The following is a 23,263-nucleotide window of genomic DNA, read 5'->3' as shown; positions in this document are numbered from 1 at the left end:
TCTCTTTCCAAAAGTTCAATGTCAGAAAATGAAAGAACTAAAAATAACGAAGAGTCTTCCTTCTGTTGACTCAACCTGCTGGTTCAGCAGTCTTAATGACGACCGTGCTTTGAAAAGATAAACAGATACACCAGCCTGACAGACCTGTTCATGGACTGCATTGTACCTGCATGTCAGTTACAGTTACAGAAGAGAACTTGCTGCAGTGACATGATGTCTATGGAAAAATCCCTTTTGTGTTCCTCAATACTAAAATGACTTTGAAAAGATGTTTCAGCAATTATGGATTCTATTGTCATTCATGTTTGTTTTTTATTAAATTTACTATATATAACAACAAACAGTTACAAACATAACAAACCATTCATATCTTCATAATAGTTAACTATTTAAGATATATCAATTTTCAAAAAATGAATAAATAGGTATACTTCCTACGTACAACATTCTTCTTGTGTGTTTATTACTTCCATCTACATTGTTTCCCTATATATTTAATATTTCTAAATAACTCCAGTATATTTATCTCTTTTTTAATTTACAATACCCTATCCTTCTTATACAGGTAGTTAAGTAGGACTTGTGTATAAATATACATTCCTGGCTATGTCATTCATGTTTTAATGTTCAATTCAGTGTCAGACTAAGAATGAAATAGAATTGGTGCAGCGTCAGGAAGCCCTGCCTGCCTTCACACTGGTTCTTCGGTAGTCCTGAAATGTCATTGGTATATAGGTTGTTTTGTGCCTTTATGTGAACTCTAGCTTAAGGCAACTGACCATATGTTAGGGTTTTCTTGGCAAGATTATTCAGAGGAGCTTAGCCATAAGAAAGCTCAGATATGAAAAACCAATCTTGGAGGAGCTCACCATGTTTTCTTGACAGTCCCTCTTTCCCGAACAAACATATCCTTACAAACATGGGAAGAATTGGCACAAAGTCTTGGTGGAGACAGGAGACAATTCTTGTCCTCTTTCTTAAAATATGGTAATTCTTAAATATGCTTACGAGCATCGTTTTCTGCCAGATTGCATTTGGATTGTGGTTACCTTTGCTTCCAGATTTAATGACTTGTTATTAAATAATGATAATAAGGGGGGAGACAGAAGAGCATTTTCATCTAAGCAGGAAATGATATTTTCTAGAAACATGCACTATTTAATGAAAGTTGAGATTTTCAGGATGCTGCATCTATGTCCCAGAATCCAGAGGCAGAAATAAACAATGTTATTGATTGATTGAATTTTGTACTTGTGGTGCAATGAATGCATAACTCAATATTTGCATTGATCAAAGTCCCAAACAAAGTATAAGAGTGCTTTCTTTCATTCTGTGAATTTGAGACAGAATTGGCTATGTCCTCTTACTGTTTATCAGTGGGATCACTAGGCAGGGGTATGCATATGTCCTCTGCCCTCACCTTCCTCCCTGCTGCCCTGATTCCTCTCATGAAGGTGTCACCCGCAACACCGCTGCTGTTTACCTGATTGTTGCCTGATGCCATGATGCCACTGCTGTTTACCAAATCATTTTAAAAAGCCTAGCTACATTTTTTTTTGTCTGAAGGTGCCATTTTTTACATTTGTTTTTAGTAATTGGGTGATGGAATGGAACTTGGGAAATGCTAGTGGGTAGTCTCTATTAAGTGCTCAGAAAGCAGAAGGATCCCTTTTGTAAAATCACACCCTTCCATTGCATGTTAAACAGATCAGGAAGAAAGTTACCATTCTGGTTCTCTACTTGTAATACTGATTGGTGGCAGAAATTTTCTTACCACTGCATGTCTCTGTATCCCCCCCCCCCCCCCCAATTTTTATAATTCCAAACAATGGTAAGATTCCTAAAATAGTGGTGATTCCTTTTTTCCCCATTAGGGACATGCACATTAATGTAGCATATATGGTATTTTGGCATGGGAAAATTAATTTAACAGTTTTTAATCCCCTTCATATTGTTCCTTTTTTCAAAACAATTAGGACTGCATAAGGAAACAACATGCTCTGGAACTGACATAGCATTACAGGTTTCTCAAAAGAAAGGATTTCCAAAGAAGGGTTTGCATTTGTTTTGAGTATAACATACAAAAATAAGTCAAGTATGCCATTAAATCTATGCCCATTCCTATTTTTTTTTTTGTTTAGATATTCCTTGCTGTTGTGAATATTAGAAAGATTTATGAAGCATGTAAAGTTGACATTTCATTGTTCAATCAATATGAGTCAAATATGCTAAACCAATTCTGATTCAGTGTGAGAATGAGGGGAAGTTTTGCCCTCCACAGGAAGTCCATATTGATGATCATCTATCCTTAATGGGTATTAAAATGTCCATCAGTAAACATACTTTACTATACCACAGGTAATGCTTTTCTTTTTTTTCTTTTGCTCTGAACCATGTACCAATAAAGAATTGTAAATGGCCACCTGATTCATTATCTATGGCAAGTACAAATTTCCTCCAGGTGATCAGTCAAGACAGGCTTTTGCAAATTGGGTGGTAGCTTTCAGGTCATCAGTTTGCTATAGGTTACTAGAATGGATAAATGGGGATAGGTGGACTAATACTGTTATTGGATCAAGGTAACAAAACTGTCATCAAGGATTGCCTAATGTGAGTTTTAAGGATGCTGTTTACTCCTAATTCAGAACTGGACAGAGATATCTTTACAAAAAGTATATCACCAGCACTTTTTCAGAGAACCAAGGCCCTGTACAGACAGGCCAAAATAAAGCTGCTTCAGGTCACTTTGGAGCAGGGGTAGGCAACCTGCGGCCCGCGGGCCGGATGCGGCCCGGCAAGGCCTTGGGACCGGCCCCAGCCCAGTCCTGCCGCCGATTGCTGCCGGGGCCTTTGGGGGGCAATTGTCTATAGAAGCCTCAGAAACATGCATTTATATTAAAAAAAATTTAAAAAACCAGCAGTTTTTTTCGCGTGTCCTCCATTTTTTTTAAAAAAAGTGTCTTCCATTTGAAAATTTTGTCCTACATTTGTCCTGGTTTATTTATATATTTAATTTTTTAAAAATTTTTAAATTTTTAATTTTTTGGCTTCGGCCCCCCAGTTGTCTGAGGGACAGCAACCCGGCCCCCGGCTCAAAAAGGTTGCTTACCCCTGCTTTGGAGGTATCCTGTTTAAATGATACATGCATCCTAAGAGTCCGGAAGCCACGCCAAAGCCACGCTCCAGTCCTAAGGACTAGAGAGTAGCTTTTGTGTGGCTTTCAGACTCATAGGACACGTGCATCATTTAAACAGCATACCTCCAAAGTAATCCAAAGCAGCTTTATTTTGGCCTGTCTGTACGGGCCCTAAGTGTCCTTGACATACTGCCAGCAGTAAACCAGGTAGGAGACTGAATAGGTTTGTTCATTCTACACATTAAATTTGTTCTCTTGGTACTCTGCGTTTCCCTCACTGCCATGTCATGTTTTGAGTCTTCTTTTGTTTTGATGTCTGAATTCTTGCCTTGCTTTTCTAGCTGGCATTCGCTGATCTGTTCTGATGTTAGAGGTGGATTTTTTAGGCAGGAACATTTTAGAGCTTTTAAGTTTCCATTTCAGCTTGCCTGCACTGAAGGTATAGAAGATTTGGCAGTTCAAGAATCAGGGGTATAATTCACTAATTTCTTTCTTGAAAAAAGTAACAAGTAATTTTAACAATTTTCTTTGTAGTGCAAGGAAGTATTTGAAAACTGAGCAGTTTTCCAAAATTATTTGCATTTTGGGATTTATTTTGTGCAAAATGTGTTTGTGCGTTGTGTTTTTTTCTTAAAACACGGTATTTTCTGCACAGCAAACATTTTTGTTGTTTTCTGCACTGCTTTCTGTGCAATAACTATTTTTTAAAATAATGCTGTTTTTTAAAAAACAAAAACAGATAAATCTCAATCTGTAAAGATTCTTGCCAGTCCATTGTTCTCTTCATCAGTTTCCTGAAACTCAACCACATTTTTGGCCATTTTCCCAATATTTTCAAATGTTATTTGCATCTCTACCAAGAAACCAAGAAACTGATATGTGGTGGCATACAGTGAAGTTGAAATTCCCAAGTCTGTGGAGAATGTTGGTTAAATTTAACTGTTAAGATGCTATACACTTTAGAATAAGCCATTAGACTTTTTCAGATCTACAACAAGGGGATGGCCCTTGCAGGACCTTCACATTCTAAGATTGTGTTGTTATCCTTTGTGTATGTAGGAGAAAACTGCCAGGGATTGGGGGAGTGCATTTGCCTACCATGTTACCCCAGAGGGCCACATCATGTTGCAGCCGATCCCCATTTTTGTCCTTTTTTTGCATTTTTTGCCCCCAAATGCTGGGGATGTTTAGCCTGGAGAAGAGAAGGTTAAGAGGTGATACAATAGCCCTGTTTAAATATTTGAAGGGATGTCATATTGAGGAGGGAGCAAGCTTGTTTTCTGCTGCTCCAGAGAACAGGACCAAGAGCAATGGATGCAAGCTCCAGGAAAAGAGATTCCACCTCAACATTAGGAGGAACTTCCTGACAGTAAGGGCTGTTCGACAGTGGAACACACTCCCTCGGAGTGTAGTGGAGTCTCCTTCTTTGGAGGCCTTTAAGCAGAGGCTGGATGGCTATCTGTCAGGGATGCTTTGATTTGGATTTCCTGCATGGCAGGCGGTTGGACTGGATGGCCCTTGCGGTCTCTTCCAACTCTATGATTCTATGAAATGGCTTCCCACCCTTTCAAGGTCAGTGGAAGGAATTTTTATCTTGTTTTGTGCTCCTCATCATTTTCCTTGAGAGAAAGCCACCTCATACTTCAAAAGGAGCATCTTTGGGGATTCGGGGAACCAAAATTGCCCCTTATGTCTCCACAATGTGGTGATTATAATCTCAATTGTTTGTTTCAATTACATTTGCCATTACTATATTTTAATTTTTCTCTCAATTTTGTGTTTAAATGCTTAAGTGATTGTGTGTACTTCCGTTTTTTTCTTGTATATATTTCAGGAAGGTGTTGCTTTGATGTTTTTGCTTCTTTTTTTTGGTAAGCCAATGGTAGGGTCTGATCATGAGCATTTTTAGAGTGTCTCTGTGGAGATACATGGATTTTGCTCATATGTACTGAGGAAATTGCGAGGGAGTGAGTAGGGTGGGCAGACTCCAGCCTAGTAGGATTTACTTGTTCTCACCATAATTCCAAGGTCTCCAATCAGAGTCATACACAAAATGGATGCCTCAAAGGATGGTGTCATATTTCAAGTATGCTTCTCAGCACATTGCCAGGCTTCAGATCCATGCTTAGCCATAGAAACACATTGGATGACCTTGGTCAAGTCACACACTCAGCCTCAGAGGAAGAACAACCCTGCCAAGAAAAGGCCATGATAGGATTGCTCTAGGTTACCATAAATCAAAAATGATGTGGGGGTGCACAACAACAACAAAGCTGAAAAGACTAGGCCAAGTCAAAAGCAACAACTGGTATTCCTATTCTACAGATAAGAAATGCTAATGCATTGTTTATTTTATTTTATTGGCGTTTCATTTTTTCTTGTAAACTTATGGAGAGTGGAAAAACCTTGGTGATCTCCTGCAAAGTTTTTATATCCTGCCCCTTGAGGTCAATCGGGGCGGCTAACAGCAATAAAATACAATATTGTACATCAAAATTCCCTCCCCCCCCTTAAAAAAATTATTAAATCAATTATAATTAAAACCAACAAATTAAACATTAACACATACACATTATTACAAGACAAAAACAGAACAAAACAAAACAAGACAAATAAAACAGTAAACTACGGTAGCATTTCCAGGGAGGACCTTGGGGACTCTCATGAGAAGAGGGTTCCTGAGGCCGGGGTTATCTATCCCGGAAAGGCCTGCCTTAGTAAATCTAAATTTGAAATGTATGCATTGAAAGTAGAATTTAAAAAATAATAAATTGCAGGATGTCTCTGGGGAGCTGGGATTTATAGCAAGAATACCTGACTGGCGAGGTGGGAGGGATGGAGTGGAATTGAAAGATTAAAAATGAATGAGCAGAGCCAAAGTAGTTTGGGAGGAGAGTTGGCAAAAGGGTGGGGAGGTGAAATGTTTAACAAAGGCATTGATATTTTAAATGGAACATTACCTATTAATAATAAATGGTGTGGTATGGAGCAAATATGCCAGAGTAAGTTATTGCAGTTTATGGATCAGGTCAGGGAAACAAAATAACAAATGTAGATGGTGTTTGAAGGTTCAGAGATTTCAGAAAAGCATTTCAATGGACATACTCAAAGGTGTGTGTGTGTGTGTGAGAGAGAGAGAGAGAGAGAATAAAGGTGGTGTACTGAATAGATTTTCTTTCAGGAAAGGTTTTAAGGGACAGTAATTGACAACAGAATGTAGCAAGAAACAAACAAACAAACAAACAAGCTTCATTTATATACTGCTTCATACCACCTAAGCAGTGTCTAAGCGGTTTACAACTGTTAGCTAATTTGCCCCCAACAATCTTGGTACTCTCTTCAAGGGAGAATCAAGGGATTCTCTTCAGGGAATATGTATTCTGAGATTTGATAGGACTGTACTGTCCATGGAGAAATGTGTTTGAACAGTGTAGCTCCCTTACACTAATATGTAAGAGGAAAAGCTTGGAAAAGTTAGGTTTTTTGGATTCTGAAGTACCAAGAATTCCATGTTGGCTGGAGATTGTAGGAATTGTAGAAATTTGAAGTTCCAGAGAAGGATGTATATATTCCGCTTTGCTTCCTTGCGATAAAGCGGAATATAAATAAATTGTATTACTATTACTACCACTACTACTACTACTACTACTACTACTTTGGAGCTGGGTTGACTTAGGATTCAAGACTTGAGTGACCACATCTAGAGAGTAGTGGGGTGACCATCTTGGGGCTTGTAATAGTATTTGGAGAACAGCAGGTTGTTTCTTACATGCCTTTCATAGCAGTGAAAAGGCTGCATATTTGTGAACTGACCTATTGGAGAAGTTAAGAATATGACTAGTCTAATGATTTCTGTGTGTGTTTCGGGGAGGGGAGGTCCTTGGGAGCTCAGGTCAGATTTATCCTATTTATGCTTCTTTTTGTAATTTTTCAACATTTAGGACTGCAAACAAGGCTTTGCTAAAGGGGAGTACTCTTGTAAGTGTACTTTTATTTCTATCATTGATTTTAAATGAAAAAGAAGAAATTTCAACCCGAAGATTATAGAAAGAGACTAAACAATAACCTTCCCTATCCTCATGTCTCCCAATTTGTTAGAGTACTACTTCCTGCAAGGGAATGAGGAGAGTTGTAGTCATTCACATCTGGAGGACATCTGGTTGGGAAAGACAATAGCAGTAGAACAGAAGTTTTGACAAGAGAAAGGCATATAATATTTGGCATCTTTCAGACTAGGATCCCCTCTGTTGTAAGCCGCCCGGATTCCCAGTGATTGGGTGGCATATAAATAAATCCTATTATCATCATCATCATCATCATCATCATCATCATCATCATTAAAGACACCAATTTCTTTCTGATCTTGAAAGCCAAGCAGGGTCAGCTGTGGTTAGTACTTGGATGGGAGACTACCAACGATTACCAGATCTTGTGTAGGCTATATTTCAGAGGAAGTAAATGGAAAAACCAATTCTGAGCATACCTTTCCTAAGAAAACCTTAGAAAATAAATGGGGTTGCCATATGTAGACAGGCAACTTGAAAACATACACGCATGCATACATATGCACATATTTCAGGGTATTGAGTGTATTTTAGCACAAAATTCTATGGGTAGTATTTGGGGTCTTTTTTAGGCTTTATTTGTCACATGTTTTGATGCAGAAGAAGAAGAGCAGAATCTTGAAAAGACCAGGTAACATTGCTGTTCTCTTTGTACCTTTATGCCTTTTCCTTAGATCAGGCCTGGGTAACCTTTTCCCTGTGAACCACTATTGGCCCACCGGGAAAGACAATCCACAGCCCCAGGCAGTAGTGGGTAGAGCCAAAGGCAAATTTGGGTGCAATTGGCAGAGTTGCATGACTCATATGCTCATGTTGAAAGACAAAGTGATTCTTAGAGAGGCATCTGGAGAGCAAGAGTAAGTCACGACATTCAAGAGTAAGAGTAGAAATTAGATGGCCCTATGCACTATATCCCATGAATGGAGTTTGTGAGACATTCAGAAGTCCCCGTCACCAAATGGGTGAGCTGGAATGATGAATTGTGCCTCTGGAGGACTTAAATTCTCTGTTTAACCACAAGTCCTCCCCCCTGCACATTTGCAAAATATCAAAAATAGAAAAGTAACTGGGGTCTTGCTCCTGTTTTAAAAAATATATATAGCAAAAGTATGGCCTGTGGAGTCTGTGGGACAGCAAATTAAGTGGATGCAGCTTTCTAACCCTCCGTGTCACCTGTTCTTAAGAGATGACTAGTGCTTAAGGTCATATAAAATAGGGCAAGTATCACAGGTTCACTATTCTGAGAAAATGTTGTTTTTGTGTGCCTTCAAGTTGTTTCCGACTTAGGTTTACCCCAAGATTGGGACTGAGTGTCTATAACTCGCTCAAGGTCACCCAGTTGGGTTCCATGGGTGAGCTGGGAATCGACTCATTGTCTACTGTTTTAAATCTTTCTTCTAAAGCTTAAAGTCAGAGGCTGAGATCCTGGTGAGACTCAATGTAGCAAAACACCATGAGATTGTGGAGAGAACTGAGGTGGACAGACTGATGGGAAAGGGCTGAGCTGTGCCTGAGCATCATGCCAGGAGCACCACGGACTTGTGTGTTTCCTGAAGAAGTGTCTCAGACTTTTTTGTTACTACAAGGAGGTCTCAGAAACCTGGTCAGTTATGCAGTGTAAATACTCAACAGGTATCTGGTCATAGGTTTCTCCATTGGCGGAACTGGGTGTCAAGTGAATGAAAGACACTATTCTCTCAAATTAAAAAGAACACTTATCAGGGAAAATGTTCTTTTTCATTGTGGCCAGTGTCAGGTTTCTGACATTTAAAGAGTGAAAAGGACAGTGGCCAGGTAAATGAGAAAGAAGAAGGAAGGTTTCTGTGTCTCATTAGAAGTAATTTGTTGAGTTAATCTCTCAGATGTGAGCAGACTTGCATGGAATTCCACTCTCCACGTGGCTGTCAAGTCACTTTGCCTTGCTGAGTGGTATCAGTGTGAATGTAGCATGAGTGCTGTGTCTACGTGTGGTTAGCTACTAGATAAAATCTGTTTCCTGTCCTGTAGAAAACAGCTGTTTCTACATCTCTCTCACTTTTTGAGAGAGTTTGCAAGGGAAGACTTGGCAACACAACAAATCACTTGTGAGACATTCTCCAGAACAGGGTCCCCCGAGGATTTGAACTGCGCTAACATGATTAATACTGAGGAGGAATTGTGGCTTTCTCTGGTAGCATAGAAAGAGCAGAATTCTTGCTGAAATCCAGACAACACAGAAATAGACTTCCCCTCAAAGCCCTGCAGCCCCAAACTCTAGCTCAGGGCTATTCGTTTAACAGATTGCTTGACTGCAGCTGGCCTCCAGTTAGAAGTGGAAGTGATTTAAACCTAAGAAACTGTTGGAAAATTCCAGTCAGACAGCACCGGTGGGAACATGTGGAGTGAAAATAATGAGGGGTGTATTAGTTGTAGTGGGAGGGGAGTGAATTGAAAAATGGTGGGGGTGGGAGGAACATATCAGTTATAGTAAATGATGTTGATTCTCCCTTGTATCCTCTGTTCATTGTGTGGTATAGCTGTTTAAACACCCTTCTTCACATGGGCCTGTTCTAAGTTGTGTCTTTTGCAAAGGTTCAAAGAGGCTTTGCAAATTCAGAGACAATCTGATTCAGTGCTTTTGTGACAGACAGCTTGTTTTTGATGGCACAATTCTGGTGGTGAAAAACAAAGAGAATTGGGTCTTCTAGGAAGTGCTGTGTTGTTGTTTTGTTTTTTAAAAACACTCCTACAGTGTATGAATACCTTCCTTCTTATTTATTTTCTGATATGCCTGGTGCTTGTATGTGTTGCCACAGTTGCCAAAGGCATGCATCTCTAATGGTGGGGAATTGTGCGGCCTTCCAGATGTTATCAGACTGAACCTCCTAGCATTCTCCACAATTGGCTATGCTGGCTAGAGCTGCTGAGACTTGCAGTCCCACAACATCTGGAGAGTCACACAGTTCACATCCCTGTTAAATGCATTTGTAGAGTGCTTCTCCATATTCTTGGAGCATAATTTCTGGAACATAAGTAACTAGGGCAGACATCCTGGAGACCTCCACATGTCTTGCATGATAATATCCAAGTTCTCTGACCATTAACAAGGTCAGGAATTGGCTAAGGCTGATGGGAATTGCATGGCAAAACATCTGTTGGGCCCTAGCTTGGGAAGGGCTGTATTAGGATAACCTATCTCAAATATATGCAAGGAGAAACTTCCCCCAAGGTGATCCTGGCACTGTACTGCAGAAGGGCAGATAGCTATCTCTGGCATAGCTGATCCAAACTAGTGCCTTTTAACCAAAAATACAGAAATTCAAACATATATAATTTAGATCACTATAGTCCTGATCACACAATCTTATCATGATTCCTATTTAATTTTCATCGGTGTATCCTATGTATCTTGGAGTTTGGAGTTTGGAGTTTGTAGAGGCACTAGATTTCTATGGCTGAGAATTTCAAATACTTCTCCCTAAACTGTAAATCCAAGAGTTCTATAGGATGTGGCCATAGCAGTTAAAGTGGAATTGTATGTGAGAGCCAGTGTGATGTGGCTTGAATGTTTCTAGGAAGCTAGTATTTGAACCCTTACCATGGAAAGTGAAAAGGTGACCTTGAGTAAGTTACACTGTCTCAGTCTTACAGATAAAAACCTGTGATGTGTTGCTTAGGATCACTACAAATCAGACAACAACAACGTACATGTGTAGTGTGAAAGGGCTCCATGTGGCTTACGAAGAAGAGAGAAAGGCAGGGTTTGTGGGATAGGGTGGTTAGTCTTCTGCAAGTGGTAGGGCTCTTGGCTTTGGAAGAGGAAAGAAGAGAGAAAATTAAAAAGACATGAAGAAAGAAGGAGAACAACAGCAACAAGGAGAGAAATAGATGACACATCCTTCCTGCCGTGCCCTGCCTGGAACCCAGTGTATGATTAAAGAGTGCCAGGAGGTAACAGGAAAGAATTGGTGAGAATTAAGGAACCCTATGAAGTGCAAGAAGAAGAAGAATCCAGAAACTTGGGTTGGGAGAGAGGAGGTGCAACAGATTCTGTTCTACTATTGGAAGACAATAGTTAACTGAAAGAGCTTCAGAAGAATAAGGAGCCCAGTAAGAAATAATCCCACAAAGGAGCCCAGATAACCCAAAGGAAAACACTTGTCTTCTGCTTGTTGAACAAAACATATACAGTCATCCCTTCCCTTATGTGGGAGATCCATTCTGGACACACACACCCCACATGAGGGAAAAAACGTGGATGCTCAAGCCCTATTCACGGATGCACACACCATTGCCTTTTCCAGCACGTGGTGCTGCAACTTCTGGAAGCCGCGTAAGGTGCACCCACGTATAACATGGGTGTACTGTATACTAGTAGTAGGGTTTAGGCAGAAGCCATACTTCAGTGGTGCAACACACATGGTATGCAGATCATCCCAAATCCAATCTGATCTCCAGATAGACCTTATATCCCAGAGAGCCATTTCAAGGCAACAGTGATGATTCTAGGCTAGACAGACCAATGGTTTAAATCAGTATAAGGCTATTTCATATGTTTCTGTTTACAGTATTCCACAAATAGTTCCCTTTACTGGTTGGTTCTTTCAATAGCTAGTTTGCTAGGTAGTACAAGAGGGCCAGGATAAGCTTGGCCATGCCACAGAACAACACACAGTTTGTCTGGCTTCTTTCAGAGGCTCATGGCCTTTCTCTGGAAAGAAGGCTGAAGATATGTACTCCTTACTAATCAGGATACTAAAGTGTGAAGGAGGGAACATGAGCTGCATGCCTTGTTTTAATGTTAAGAGATGGGAGGAAGGGTTAAGTTTTGCTAATGCCATAGTAGCAAATTTAGTGGTGGATCATTTGTTTTAGTGAACATGTGATGTGCAGGCCTTGTATTGTCATGTAATTACAGTTCTTGTTTTACAAGGGAAAAGAAACTTTGGCCTGTTACAGACTGACAAAATAAAGCTGCTTCGGGTCTCTTTGGAGGTATACTATTTAAATGATGCATGGGTCCTAAGAATCCGGAAGCTGCATCAAAGCTGCACTCCAGTGCTTAGGAATGGAGTGTGGCTTTGGCGCGACCTCCGGACTCTTAGGACCCATGCATCATTTAAATAGCATACCTCCAAAGAGACCTGAAGCAGCTTTATTTTGTCAGTCTGTAACAGGCCTTTGCTAGTTGAGGGACTGGAACTGTGGCAGTTGGATAAAGCACAATGTTCCAGTCCCCTCCTGAAAAGATGTGCCAAAGTGCATTGAGCTATTTTAGATCACTAGTTATAAGCTTTGCCTTTTCCCCGTCCTTCTTTGGCATCTTGTTTTTGATACCTGTCCCTGTCCTATCTCCTCTCTCAGTAACAGGTTAAATCAGGTCTGCAGTCATGGTCTGAGGCACTCAATCTGCATAACTGTTGTAGAAATCAGTGGTTTTCAACCTTTTGTCCTCCAGGTGTTTTGGACCTCAGCTCCCAGAAGCCAGCACAGCAGTGGTCAGGGATACAGGAAGGATCAGAATTACTGGTGCAAAACACAGGCGTGGAAGGAGAGTCTTGATGTCGTTTCCCTGTTGGAGATGGACAGCATTTTAGTGCATCAGATCACTCATTTCCAGCTGAGATTCTAGGTTCATTTCCTACTCCTGCATCATCCACTGATGTTCTTCCTACTATATATGTTATTCAACAGCTCAAAGCCAGATACCTACAAGTGTACATATTTGAATGCCTCAAGAACACTGCCTTTACCTTTTAAACCATTGATAACTGTTAATACGTAACACAGAGATATTCTAAATCCACTTTTCCTGGTATGTGTTCATGTTAGAGCTTTTACCACACAAAAGGAAGCTTATATGTCACCAGGAAAACAACTAGACATTAGCTTCAACTATCCAGCAATGCAGGTAGCTTGCCTGTTTGCTGCAGATAGGTTGGAGAGGCGTCAGAAGGACTTTTCCTTTATTTCACCATTGTTTCCAAACAGTTCTAGCTGCAACAGACAACTCATGAGAAATGCTAGAATTCCCATAGTGTACATACATAGGATGTTTATCTTCACTTGAGTACATGCTGCTGCTTTGTTTCACATTATCTGAAATACAGTAAAACACCATTCTCCGCTCTGTAAAGTATTTTGCCATTTTGTACTCTTACCTTTTCTTGTAACTTTCCCTGTTTTCACATGTGAAGTGGCTATTTACTGGAGGAAACAAAGCTGTGGTAATTCTTGGAAATTTTGCAACACTTATTTGGTGCATGGATGGGTTTTGTTTCATTTCTGTGATTGCTTGGGAGGGCTGTATTGCACAGATGTAGTATGGAAGATTTTCCAAAATAGAAAATTTTCCAGTGGTCTATTTTCCATGCAAAATTTCTTCCCCACCCATGTTTATCCATAGTTCTCTGGGCTATTGTACTACAAATCAGTTGTATTAAGATGGGCTAAAATAGGATATGAAATTTCTATAAGTTATGTCATATTTTTTCAACTTGGAATGGAATTGATAAGTTGTGCAGAGAGTGAGCAAAGCTGAAGACATACAGCTATGCCTCAGCCACATAATGTGACACTGTTGATAAAAGCTATCAGCTCTCTGTAGAAATGTGTCCTGAAAATACAGTGTCCTTTCAGATCTAGATATATTTTGTTAAACATAAGGAAAGGGTGTGCCATTCTCTGGGCACAGTACAAGGTGTTGGTTATCACTGTTAAAGCCCTACATGGCTTGGGCCCAACCTGTCTAAGGGATCACCTGCTTCCATATAATCCGCCCCGTACACTCAGGTCCTCTGGGAGGAATCTACTACAGCCCTTAAAGACCAGATTGATGGCGACCTCCCAGAGGACATTTTTTGCAGCCGCTCCCAACTTATGGAATGGAGATCCGTCAAATCACCAATCTAGAGAGCTTCAAAAAAGCCATTAAGACGAATCTCTTCTGGCAGGCCTTCCCGGAATAAAATACTTGGCCACGAAAAAGACATCCCCATTTATCGAACTCTGACAGTGGTTATTGTTTGGATTTTAAAATGTTAGTTTTAGTCTTATACTGTTAATCCTGTTTTAAGGGGGAATACTATGTGTATATGGATATATTTTAGCCTGTTGTATGCCGCTTTGATTGCTTGGCAAAAAGTGGGATAAAAATAAAATTTTTCTTTACTTTATTTTCTTTTTATTTATATTATTTAAATAGTCCAGTAAAATAATGCCCTCACAAGTTCAGTGTGATTGAATATAACATTTAAATAAAACATGCTAAATCATATAAGCACTGGAACATTTTCCAGTTCTTCTTTTTCCTGGTAATTCCATATCACTGTTGCAGGGTAACAATTGTGCTTCAAGTGCTAGCGTAGCATCCTAGGTAGTAACAAATTGGTCCTTTCTATAGTAGTCTTCTAGCAACAGATGGAATCTCAGTTTACCATATTAGGGGAATATGTAAACTCTTAGATATGTTTCCAAGAGCTATGAGACAGATTGTCCTGGTCTAACTCAAACCTCCTTGTTTTTCTCTCTCCACAGATTACCATTATCTTTAAATCTTACCAAGATTGTACAGATCAAAAGGTGTACCAGGCAGTGACTGATGATTTGCCAGCAGCTTTTGTAGATGGCACCACAAGTGGTGGTGATGGTGACACCAAAAGTTTGCGCATTGTGGAACGAGTTAGTGGCAAATATGTGGAAATGCACGCCCGGTACATTGGGACTACTGTGTTTGTGCGCCAGCTAGGCCGCTACTTAACACTGGCCATCCGCATGCCACAGGAGTTAGCTATGGCTTATGAAGAGAGCCAGGACCTGCAGCTTTGTGTGAATGGCTGCCCCTCAAGTGAACGCATTGATGAGAGTGGGCATCTTCCTCTGCCAGTCATGGGACAGCTCCTTCCTTCTGGCGCTTCAAGTCAGACCCGGTCTGTATACACGCTGGAGAGTGCCACAGCAAAATGCCATGAGAAGATGCTGTTGAAGGACATCTACTTTTACTCTTGTGTCTTCGATTTGCTTACCACCGGGGATGCCAATTTCACAGCTGCTGCCCATAGTGCCTTGCAGGATGTCGAGGCGCTGCACCCCAGGAAGGAACGATGGCACATCTTCCCTAACAGTGGAGGGGTGGGTTGGGGGAGTGAGTTGTGTCTTAGTCTTGGACTTGTGTGTTTGATGCTTGTTGTGTTTTTGTAGGGCTTTTTTCCTGTTGTGGTTGAAAAGAAAGGGTTTAAAATATATATTGTCATAATATATTGAGAAAAGAGTATATATGTATATACCATGTATATGAAGGGATGCTTTTTTTTTCCTGTCCTGGGACACCCAGTGGATTGTATATATTGTGTTACCAATTTTTCCCTATGTATGTTGGATGTAACATTCTTTTTGATTGTAATTTTTTTTTTGTTTGTTTTTTTGCTTTGCAGTTGGTGAAATGTTTTATAATGTCCTTTCATCAGGACCTGATAGAAAGCACTTTATTTTTTATATATTAAATATTTATGTGTACCTAGGTAATATGTACAGCTTATATCTTTGTGTACATATTCCATACCCAGTGCTCCCTCTTAAGTATTATCTAGCTTAAGTGACATACTGATGATCCTCTCCTCTTCCCTTTCCCATTTCTTTGGCCAGTTAAGGCTGGCTTGGAGTTTTTGTACAGATCTGGGAAGAGCCAGATCTTCCATTTGGATCAGCAGTGGGCAACTATTGGCCCTCCAGATCATGTTGAACTACAATTCCCATTGACTGTGCTGCTTGGGCAGGCATGTTGGGAATTGTAGTCCAAAGCTACCTGGAGGATGGCACGTTCCCCACCATTGCCTGGACCTTGTGCCAGTAATCTTTGTTTCATGGAAACAGAATTGTTCTTTTCTTGTTAACTCTCATGTTCATAGCAGTGAGAACTGCATCTTGTTTTTTCCCTTGATGCAGATATCTTTGCTTCCTTCTCCTAAGGACTACTTTTATGTGGTTATTTTGTACTTGGGTTGTAATGCACAAGAACAAAATTACACATCTTGTACTGATTTGTATGAAAGGCACACATATAGAACTGTGTCTTTCCCCCTTTCAAATGTATGTGAGCAAGGCCCAAAGCTTTTGAGATGTTTTGGATTCAAGTCTCTTAGTATATATTGGTATATGGGTGTCTTCAAGTTGTTTGTATTAAATGTGTACCCTATTATAGTGGTAGACCTAACCTGGTTCATTTCTCTTTCCCCTATTTCCAGTGTAGAAACCTTCTGGCCACCTGAACATCAGGGTTGTTTGGGGTTTTTTTTGCCAGAAACCCCAAAATATTCTGAATGTGAGCCTCCTGAATTGCCCCCCCACACACACACACACAAGGCAGAAAATTAAGATACTCAGTATCCTAATCTGAATGATGTGCATATGTATAAATAGCAGGGATGATAGCTTGCATTGTCTCATGCAAAGCAAAAATAGGCAGCATGGTACTTTGGATGCTGTTGGACTGCAGTTCCTATTAGCCCTTTCTGTTGGCTCTCCTACTAATTTTGCAGCCAGCAACATCCTGGAGAGCCATATATTATCTATCCCTGCTCCAGTGAAGGCTGGTATAGTTGGCTCCACATACTCAATTCATTTTTTAGCAAGTTTAGCAATGTTGTTGCAACACATGCATAAAAAGAATCTTGTAATGTCATTTAAAAACCATAAAGTGTTTGTGATTTAATGGTGGATTCTTGCATGAGTAAGGAGTTGGAGTACATGGCCCTTAGGGTTGCTTCAAAATGATTCCCTTTTGATGAAGACTGCTGCAGCTTGTAAAAGCAGATGCCACAAGATTGTTTCTCTTTCCTTTTATATAACTTGGGAGGTCATATGCCAACTTCATACTTGCAGGTATTTTTGTTGCAAAACAACTATCCTCCAAGCTGGCTAGAACATTCTGGGACTCACGGCCCAGAAAAGATGACTTTTCCAGTATTGGGCACCATCCTCCTCAATCCAAACAGAATGTGCATGGAGGGAGCTGGAGTTAAGGCAAAATGTATGTAAACTGGGGGCCTGCCCAGTTGTTGGGATCCAGTTTTAGTCAGTCCTTGCCATCATGATCAGTGGTTAGGGATGGTGAAAACTCTGGCCCAGTGGTATCTAGAGGACCCTAGGTTTCCCATCCCTGGTTTAAAGTTGTGTGTTCTGCTACATCTAGTGAGAAAAAAAGGCAGCATGTTATGTATATATCCTGTTGCTTTGCACTGTATCACATTACCAGTTCATTAGCCCAGACTTGAGCAACTTGTGGCCCTCCAGATGTTAGACTACAGCTTCCATTGGGCCCAGACAGCATTGCCAGTGGGAATACTTTGAACTGAAGTCCAGAAACATCTGAAGATGACAGGTTAACCACTCTTGGTCTCTAGCCCAAGGACAGTTATTTTCTTGGAGAAAAGCTTTTCCAATCCCTTTTAAATGGGGAGGGCATTTGAAAGTTGAAAATGGCACTGCCCTCATGCAAATCCTGTGTTCTGTCACAGAGCTCTGTCTCCTTCACCAGTGTTTCTTGGGATTTGAGCTCTCTGCCCCATGTGCTGTGCCACACTTACGATGGGATTTCCTTAATTTGCAGTAGAGCCTGTTTGGAACTCATCATGGGCTGTGTATAAGTGTTAATTGGGATTGGAATAATAATAATAATAATAATAATAATAATAATAATAATAATTTGTGTTTCCCCGCCTCTCCCAAAGGATTGAAGCAGGGTTACAGACTACAGATTGACAGCTAGTGAGATGCAGTGGTTCAAAGAACATGCTGAGAAGTAGTTGGTGACCGTGGGATAAGTGCCCCTTCATATATAACACAGTAATATCAGCTTCTCTTTGATGGCTCTTTTAGAGTTACTGAAATAAATCCAGAAAAAGGCATTATATTTACAGTTCATTTGATGGAATTGAAGAAAACACATCCTTTTTTAACTGTCAGTGTGGAAAATGCTTATGTATAGGTGAAATGGCTGGCCATTGTGTGGAGTCAAAATAGCACCAGGCCTCAAGTAGGATAATGTGCTGAATTTACCATTTAGTTCTATTTCCTTGTTGCATAAATTACTTTATGCAGTCCTGAACTGTTTTGCTTTATTTGATTTTTTGAAAACCCCACTACCTTTAATTCATAGTTGTGAAAATACAGAATTTGAAGCAGAAAAGCCTACCCTCGTCCCTTGGTTTTGTATGGAGAGAAACATGATGGTCTTAGAGTAGTTGAATTTTACCTTTTTTGTGTGCCAAGTGGAAAGGTATTTGTGGAAGAAGTCTGGTAGACAAGTCTAGAGTTGTTAGCTGCAATGTGAGCCCATCGTAAACAACAGCTGCGTGCTAGCTAATTTCCTGTGTTCCCAAGCCCCACAAGTATATATGTACGCTAATATCTAAATCATGAAGTCCAGAGATAAGTAATATTTCAGAAATGTTAGTACCTGGAATGTATCTTTCTTTTTCTTAAATTATTTTTTAATTTTCTTGGCCCTGCTGTGGGATTTCATGAGAAAATGTTATTTGCACATGTCTGCTCTTGAAGTCCCCCACAGCCAAGAGAGCTTTTGTTAATGCCAAACATATGGATAGTTTGAAGCTGGTGAGTGGTCTCTGGAGAGAGCTTATGCTTAGAGGGAACACTGGTTTTCACAGACACTCCAAATGGCTGTCTCTTTCAGAAGGCTTCAAACTGATTCTTACGTTTTTGAGGAGGAAAGAAAAAAAACCAGCCCAGTGTGCCCAGTTTTTTTTCCTTCTTGTTGTTGAAAAGCCCTTTAGATGTGGTTCATGGATATACTAATAAGAATATGTTTGTGTAAAAAAATGAGAAAGAGGAAAAAAGTGACCGTGCAGTGTATAAATATTTTAAATTATTATGATAGAAGAATAAAGTTACATACCATGCTGTGGAATGTTTGCATTGTGCTGTTACTGACCTCCAGTGGCTGCTTGTATATGCCAGTTGAAAGATGAGAAATGCAATTCACAGGCTTGAGGAGGAGGCTGGGCCTCAATGTTCTCAGATTGCCTTCACTAAGATACCTTGTGCTTCCTGCATGTCTGATATGTAGGCAGCTGCCTTTTTTCTGAGTCAGATCATTGGTCAGTTCAGTGCTGTTGGCACAGACCGGCAGTGGCTTGCTAGGGTTTCATTCCTGCTTGAGATACCAGAGACTGAATCTGTTCTGAATGTAGGCTGGGTTCTCTGGCACTGAGCTGCAGTTCTTCTTTTTACTAGAAGGCACCTGTGATCATAAGCAGCATCAGATCCTTCGTTGACATCTGAGGAAACATGTACTGGATTCCATCAGAGCTTGGAAGATGTTGCTTTTTGGGACTTCAACTCCCAGAATCCCATTTGTGAGAGCTGTAGCTCCAAATAGTATTCCCAACAATGGATGTTGAGAGGGTATTTCTGCCCCCATTGCTGGAAATGAACATCTCACAGGTAAGAACCCATGTTCCTGTCTTCCAGGCTCTTCCTTGCAGTTGCTGAAATCCCAAGCAAAGTTACTAACACTCACAGGACTTGAAACACATTTTTCACAGTAAGAAATGCATAGCTGAGATCCTACATTCTACTTGCGTAATATAAGTCTGGAGAGCCAGTGTGGCGCGAAGTGGTTTGAGTGTTGGACTACGACTCTGGAAACCAGAGTTTGATTCCCATCTCGGCCACAAAACCCACTGGGTGACTTTGGGCAAGCCATATGCTCTCTGCCTCAAGGAAAGGCAATGGCAAACCGCTTCTGAACAAATCTTGCCCCAAGCCCCCATGATAGGTTCATCTTAGGGTTGCCATACGCCAGAAATGAAGGCACACATCAATAACAATGTAAATCAAGGCATGCGTAATTGAATGGTGGTGGTTCTACATACTCCTCTGCTGAATACCAGCACTATGCAAACAATTATATATCTTCCAGTCTGCTTGCTGTTGCTGTAATTCGAGTGATTCAAATGGTAGACTGTAGGGTCTGATGAATAGTTATGCACTATCCAAGAATGTGCAGCCATATGTGCAACAGATGCATTTGTGGAACTCTGCTTATTCAACTGTGAATTGAATATGGCTGTTACTCCATAATTAAGAAACATAAGGTAACTTTGCTGCCTGTAAAACAACATCAAGATCTGAACCAATGACTTTAAAGTACACATCAGTGTGCATACATTTTATTTTTCATGGGTCCAATTTTTCAGCATTTCTTTTTATCTCATAACTACAGAGCCCAAGTGAAAATCTGTTTGACTTTTCACCTTTCAAAGTCTTTCTCTGTAACTCTTGTTTGCAATTAATAAATAAAAAAAGATGATTAAAGGACAGTCATTTTCTTGCACACATTTGTGAAACATAAGACTGAAATTCTTGAAGCAGACATACTGGAACACATAGCATCTCTGGGCAATGTCAGTATACAGCCAGCTTGCCTTCCATACATGGCTGTTGGTTAAGGCCAAATGATTTATCTAGACATTTAAAAATGTTTTTCCTTCAATTCTGCTTGCTGAAAACTGCTCTAACCATCTCTGCAGAGGTGCTAGATGGAATACTCTTTGCAGTATTACCCAGCTAAAACAGATCTAACGGATGGTAAAGAAAACCCCCAGTTTACTTGTTGCCACCACTGTATAGGAACCCACAGCTTTAACTGAATGTGACTCAAGAAGCTCCAAGAATTAAGGTCAGAATCTACAGACTTGGCTGAACCTAACCAAAACAGTTGCATTATAAGTACTTTTGTTACATTAGTGCAACTCTTTATTAAGTCGGAAAGAACTGTTGAAGAGTTGGTGTGCCATTTCTTTTATCACAGTTTGAAGCGCTCTCAACAAAATAAGTTTTAAGTTATTTTCTCCCTAATAATTATTTGTAATACAGGGGGGAGTGTTTCTCCAAAGAAGACAATTAGCCAGAGAGAATGGAGAATATGCTTACTCTATGCAAAGAACCAATTTGTTGCTTTATGATATAGATTACAGGAGTGTAACATACACTTGTTTTGACTGACAGGATCCTGGGATAGTTACAATATAGAGAAAAAGGCTTGGTTCACATGATACTTTAGAAGCACAGGGTTTGTAGATGGTCTGGATTCATACAAAGCTACCATTAAAGGAGTGTCTCCCTGGAAATGGGTACTTGGTCCACTGCATTTATGAGGCCCATATTTTTGTCATTACAGGAATCATATAGCGATAGCGAACTAGCACTCTCTAAGCAGGTTACAATGTATAAGCCAATTGCCCCCAACAAGCTGGGTACTCATTTTACCAACCTATGAAAAGATGGAAGGCTGAGTGGACCTTGGAGTCCTGCCTGGAATCGAACTCACACTTTTGGCTGCAGTACTGGCATTTAACCACTGTGTCACCAGGGCTCCTTTTGTATGTAATCTCTGTATCAGAAACGGAAGCTGCTCAGCACCTACCATTTCTTAGAAGATCTACAAGGCCCTAGCTTTTCTCAACAAGGGCTACTGGCTGGTGAAAGCCATTCTTACTACCCCATCAGTTTCAATAAAGTGAACTGGGATTTGGCTAATACAACCAGTTGGTAGGGGATTCTGGGAGCTGCAATCCAAAAAAAGATATTTTTAACATTTTGAGTTCACATAGATTTTTTTTCTCCAGCACCAATTGAAGACCATTTTATTTGCCCATGACTTTAAGACACCCCCCACCCACCCCCACCACCAATGTCTCCTCATGTCTGAGTTGGGATTCAAATCCTGGTCTCCAACATCATAGTCCAATGCTCCAAACAATATACCATGCTGGTTTTAAATCATTTCACCTGTTTCTGATGGTTTTAAATCCTGTAATATGTATGTAGAAGTTGAGAGTGTTCAAGCTAATTTGTTTTTTTAATGACATACTGCATCTTCTTCATCACTACACTAGCATGACAGTGGTGTGAGTGTTGGACAGAAACCAGGGTTCAATTCCCAGCTCAGCCATAAAACACATTGGGTGACCTTGGCCAGTTGCGTGCTCTCAGCTTCAGGTGAAATCTATGGCAAACCTCTGAACAAATCTTACAAACAAGCCCCAAACCCATGATAGCCCTCCTCCCTTTAGGTTGCCATGAGTTGGAAGCATCTTGAAGGCAGACAACAACAAACTGCAACAAACTAACCCAAAAGAAAACAAATTTAGAGGGCATAAGTTGGAAATGACTTAAAGGCACATAAAACACACTGAATAAAACTTGAGACTACCAGGAGATCCTGCAGTTTGTAAAAATTGGTGGAAATCCACATTTCTGGCTGAGTGGAATGCACGTCATGGTTTTAGAGCCATAGGCCTTTCCATTATACAATACAGTACTATAAATGACAGACGATTGGGTAAAGAAAGAATCATAGAATCATAGAGTTGGAATCATAGAGTTGGAAGAGACCACAAGGGCCATCAAGTCCAATCCGCTGCCATGCAGGAACTCTCAATCAAAGCATCCCCAACTATTGGTCATCCAGCCTCTGTTTAAAGACCTCCAAAGAAGGAGACTCCACTACACTCTGAGGGAGTTTGTTCCACTGTCCTGTTTGAATTGTGGTGCCCAGAACTGGACACAATGTTCCAGGTGGGGCCTGACCAGAGTAGAATAGAGTGACACTATTACTTCTCTTGATCTAGACACTATACTTTTATTGATGCAGCCTAAAATTGCATTGGCCTATTTAGCTGCCGCAACACACTATTGACTCACATTTAATCTGTGGTCTACTTGGACTCCTAGATCCCTTTCACACGTAGTCTCGTTCAGCCAGATGTCCCCCATCCTATATCTGTGCAGTTTGTTTTTCCGCCCTAAATGCAATACCTTACATTTCTTCATGCTGAATTTCATTTTGTTAGCTTTGGCCCAGCTTTCTAGTCTTCAGGTAATTTTGAATTTTGATCCTGTCCTCTGGGGTATTAGCTATTCCTCTTAATTTGGTGTCATCTGCAAATTTGATGAGTATGCCAATTTTGTCCTCCAAGTCATTGATAAAGATGTTGAACAGCACTGGGCCCAGGACAGAACCCTGTGGGACCCCACTGGTCACTTCTCTCCAGGATGAAAA

At 40.4% G+C, this 23,263-nt stretch overlaps 1 protein-coding gene across 1 annotated transcript in view; it reads left to right on the top strand.

Annotated features, from left to right (window-relative positions):
• Positions 1-20,429, top strand: part of RGMB (repulsive guidance molecule BMP co-receptor b) — a 58,408-nt gene extending 37,979 nt beyond the window's left edge. The window contains exon 5 of the mRNA XM_089492798.1: positions 14,716-20,429. Within this exon, the coding sequence (XP_089348924.1) occupies positions 14,716-15,378 (663 nt within the window). The 3' untranslated portion in view covers positions 15,379-20,429. The remainder of the gene's footprint in view (positions 1-14,715) is intronic.
• The last annotated feature ends 2,834 nt before the right edge of the window (positions 20,430-23,263 follow it).

This window comes from Sceloporus occidentalis, unplaced genomic scaffold (assembly GCF_023333645.1).
Source record: "Sceloporus occidentalis isolate IW3139 unplaced genomic scaffold, rSceOcc1.0.p SCAF_1, whole genome shotgun sequence".
Classification (NCBI taxonomy): Eukaryota; Metazoa; Chordata; class Lepidosauria; order Squamata; family Phrynosomatidae; genus Sceloporus; species Sceloporus occidentalis.
Note: the sequence above shows the minus strand (reverse complement) of the source record. Positions and strands in the feature narration are given on the sequence as shown.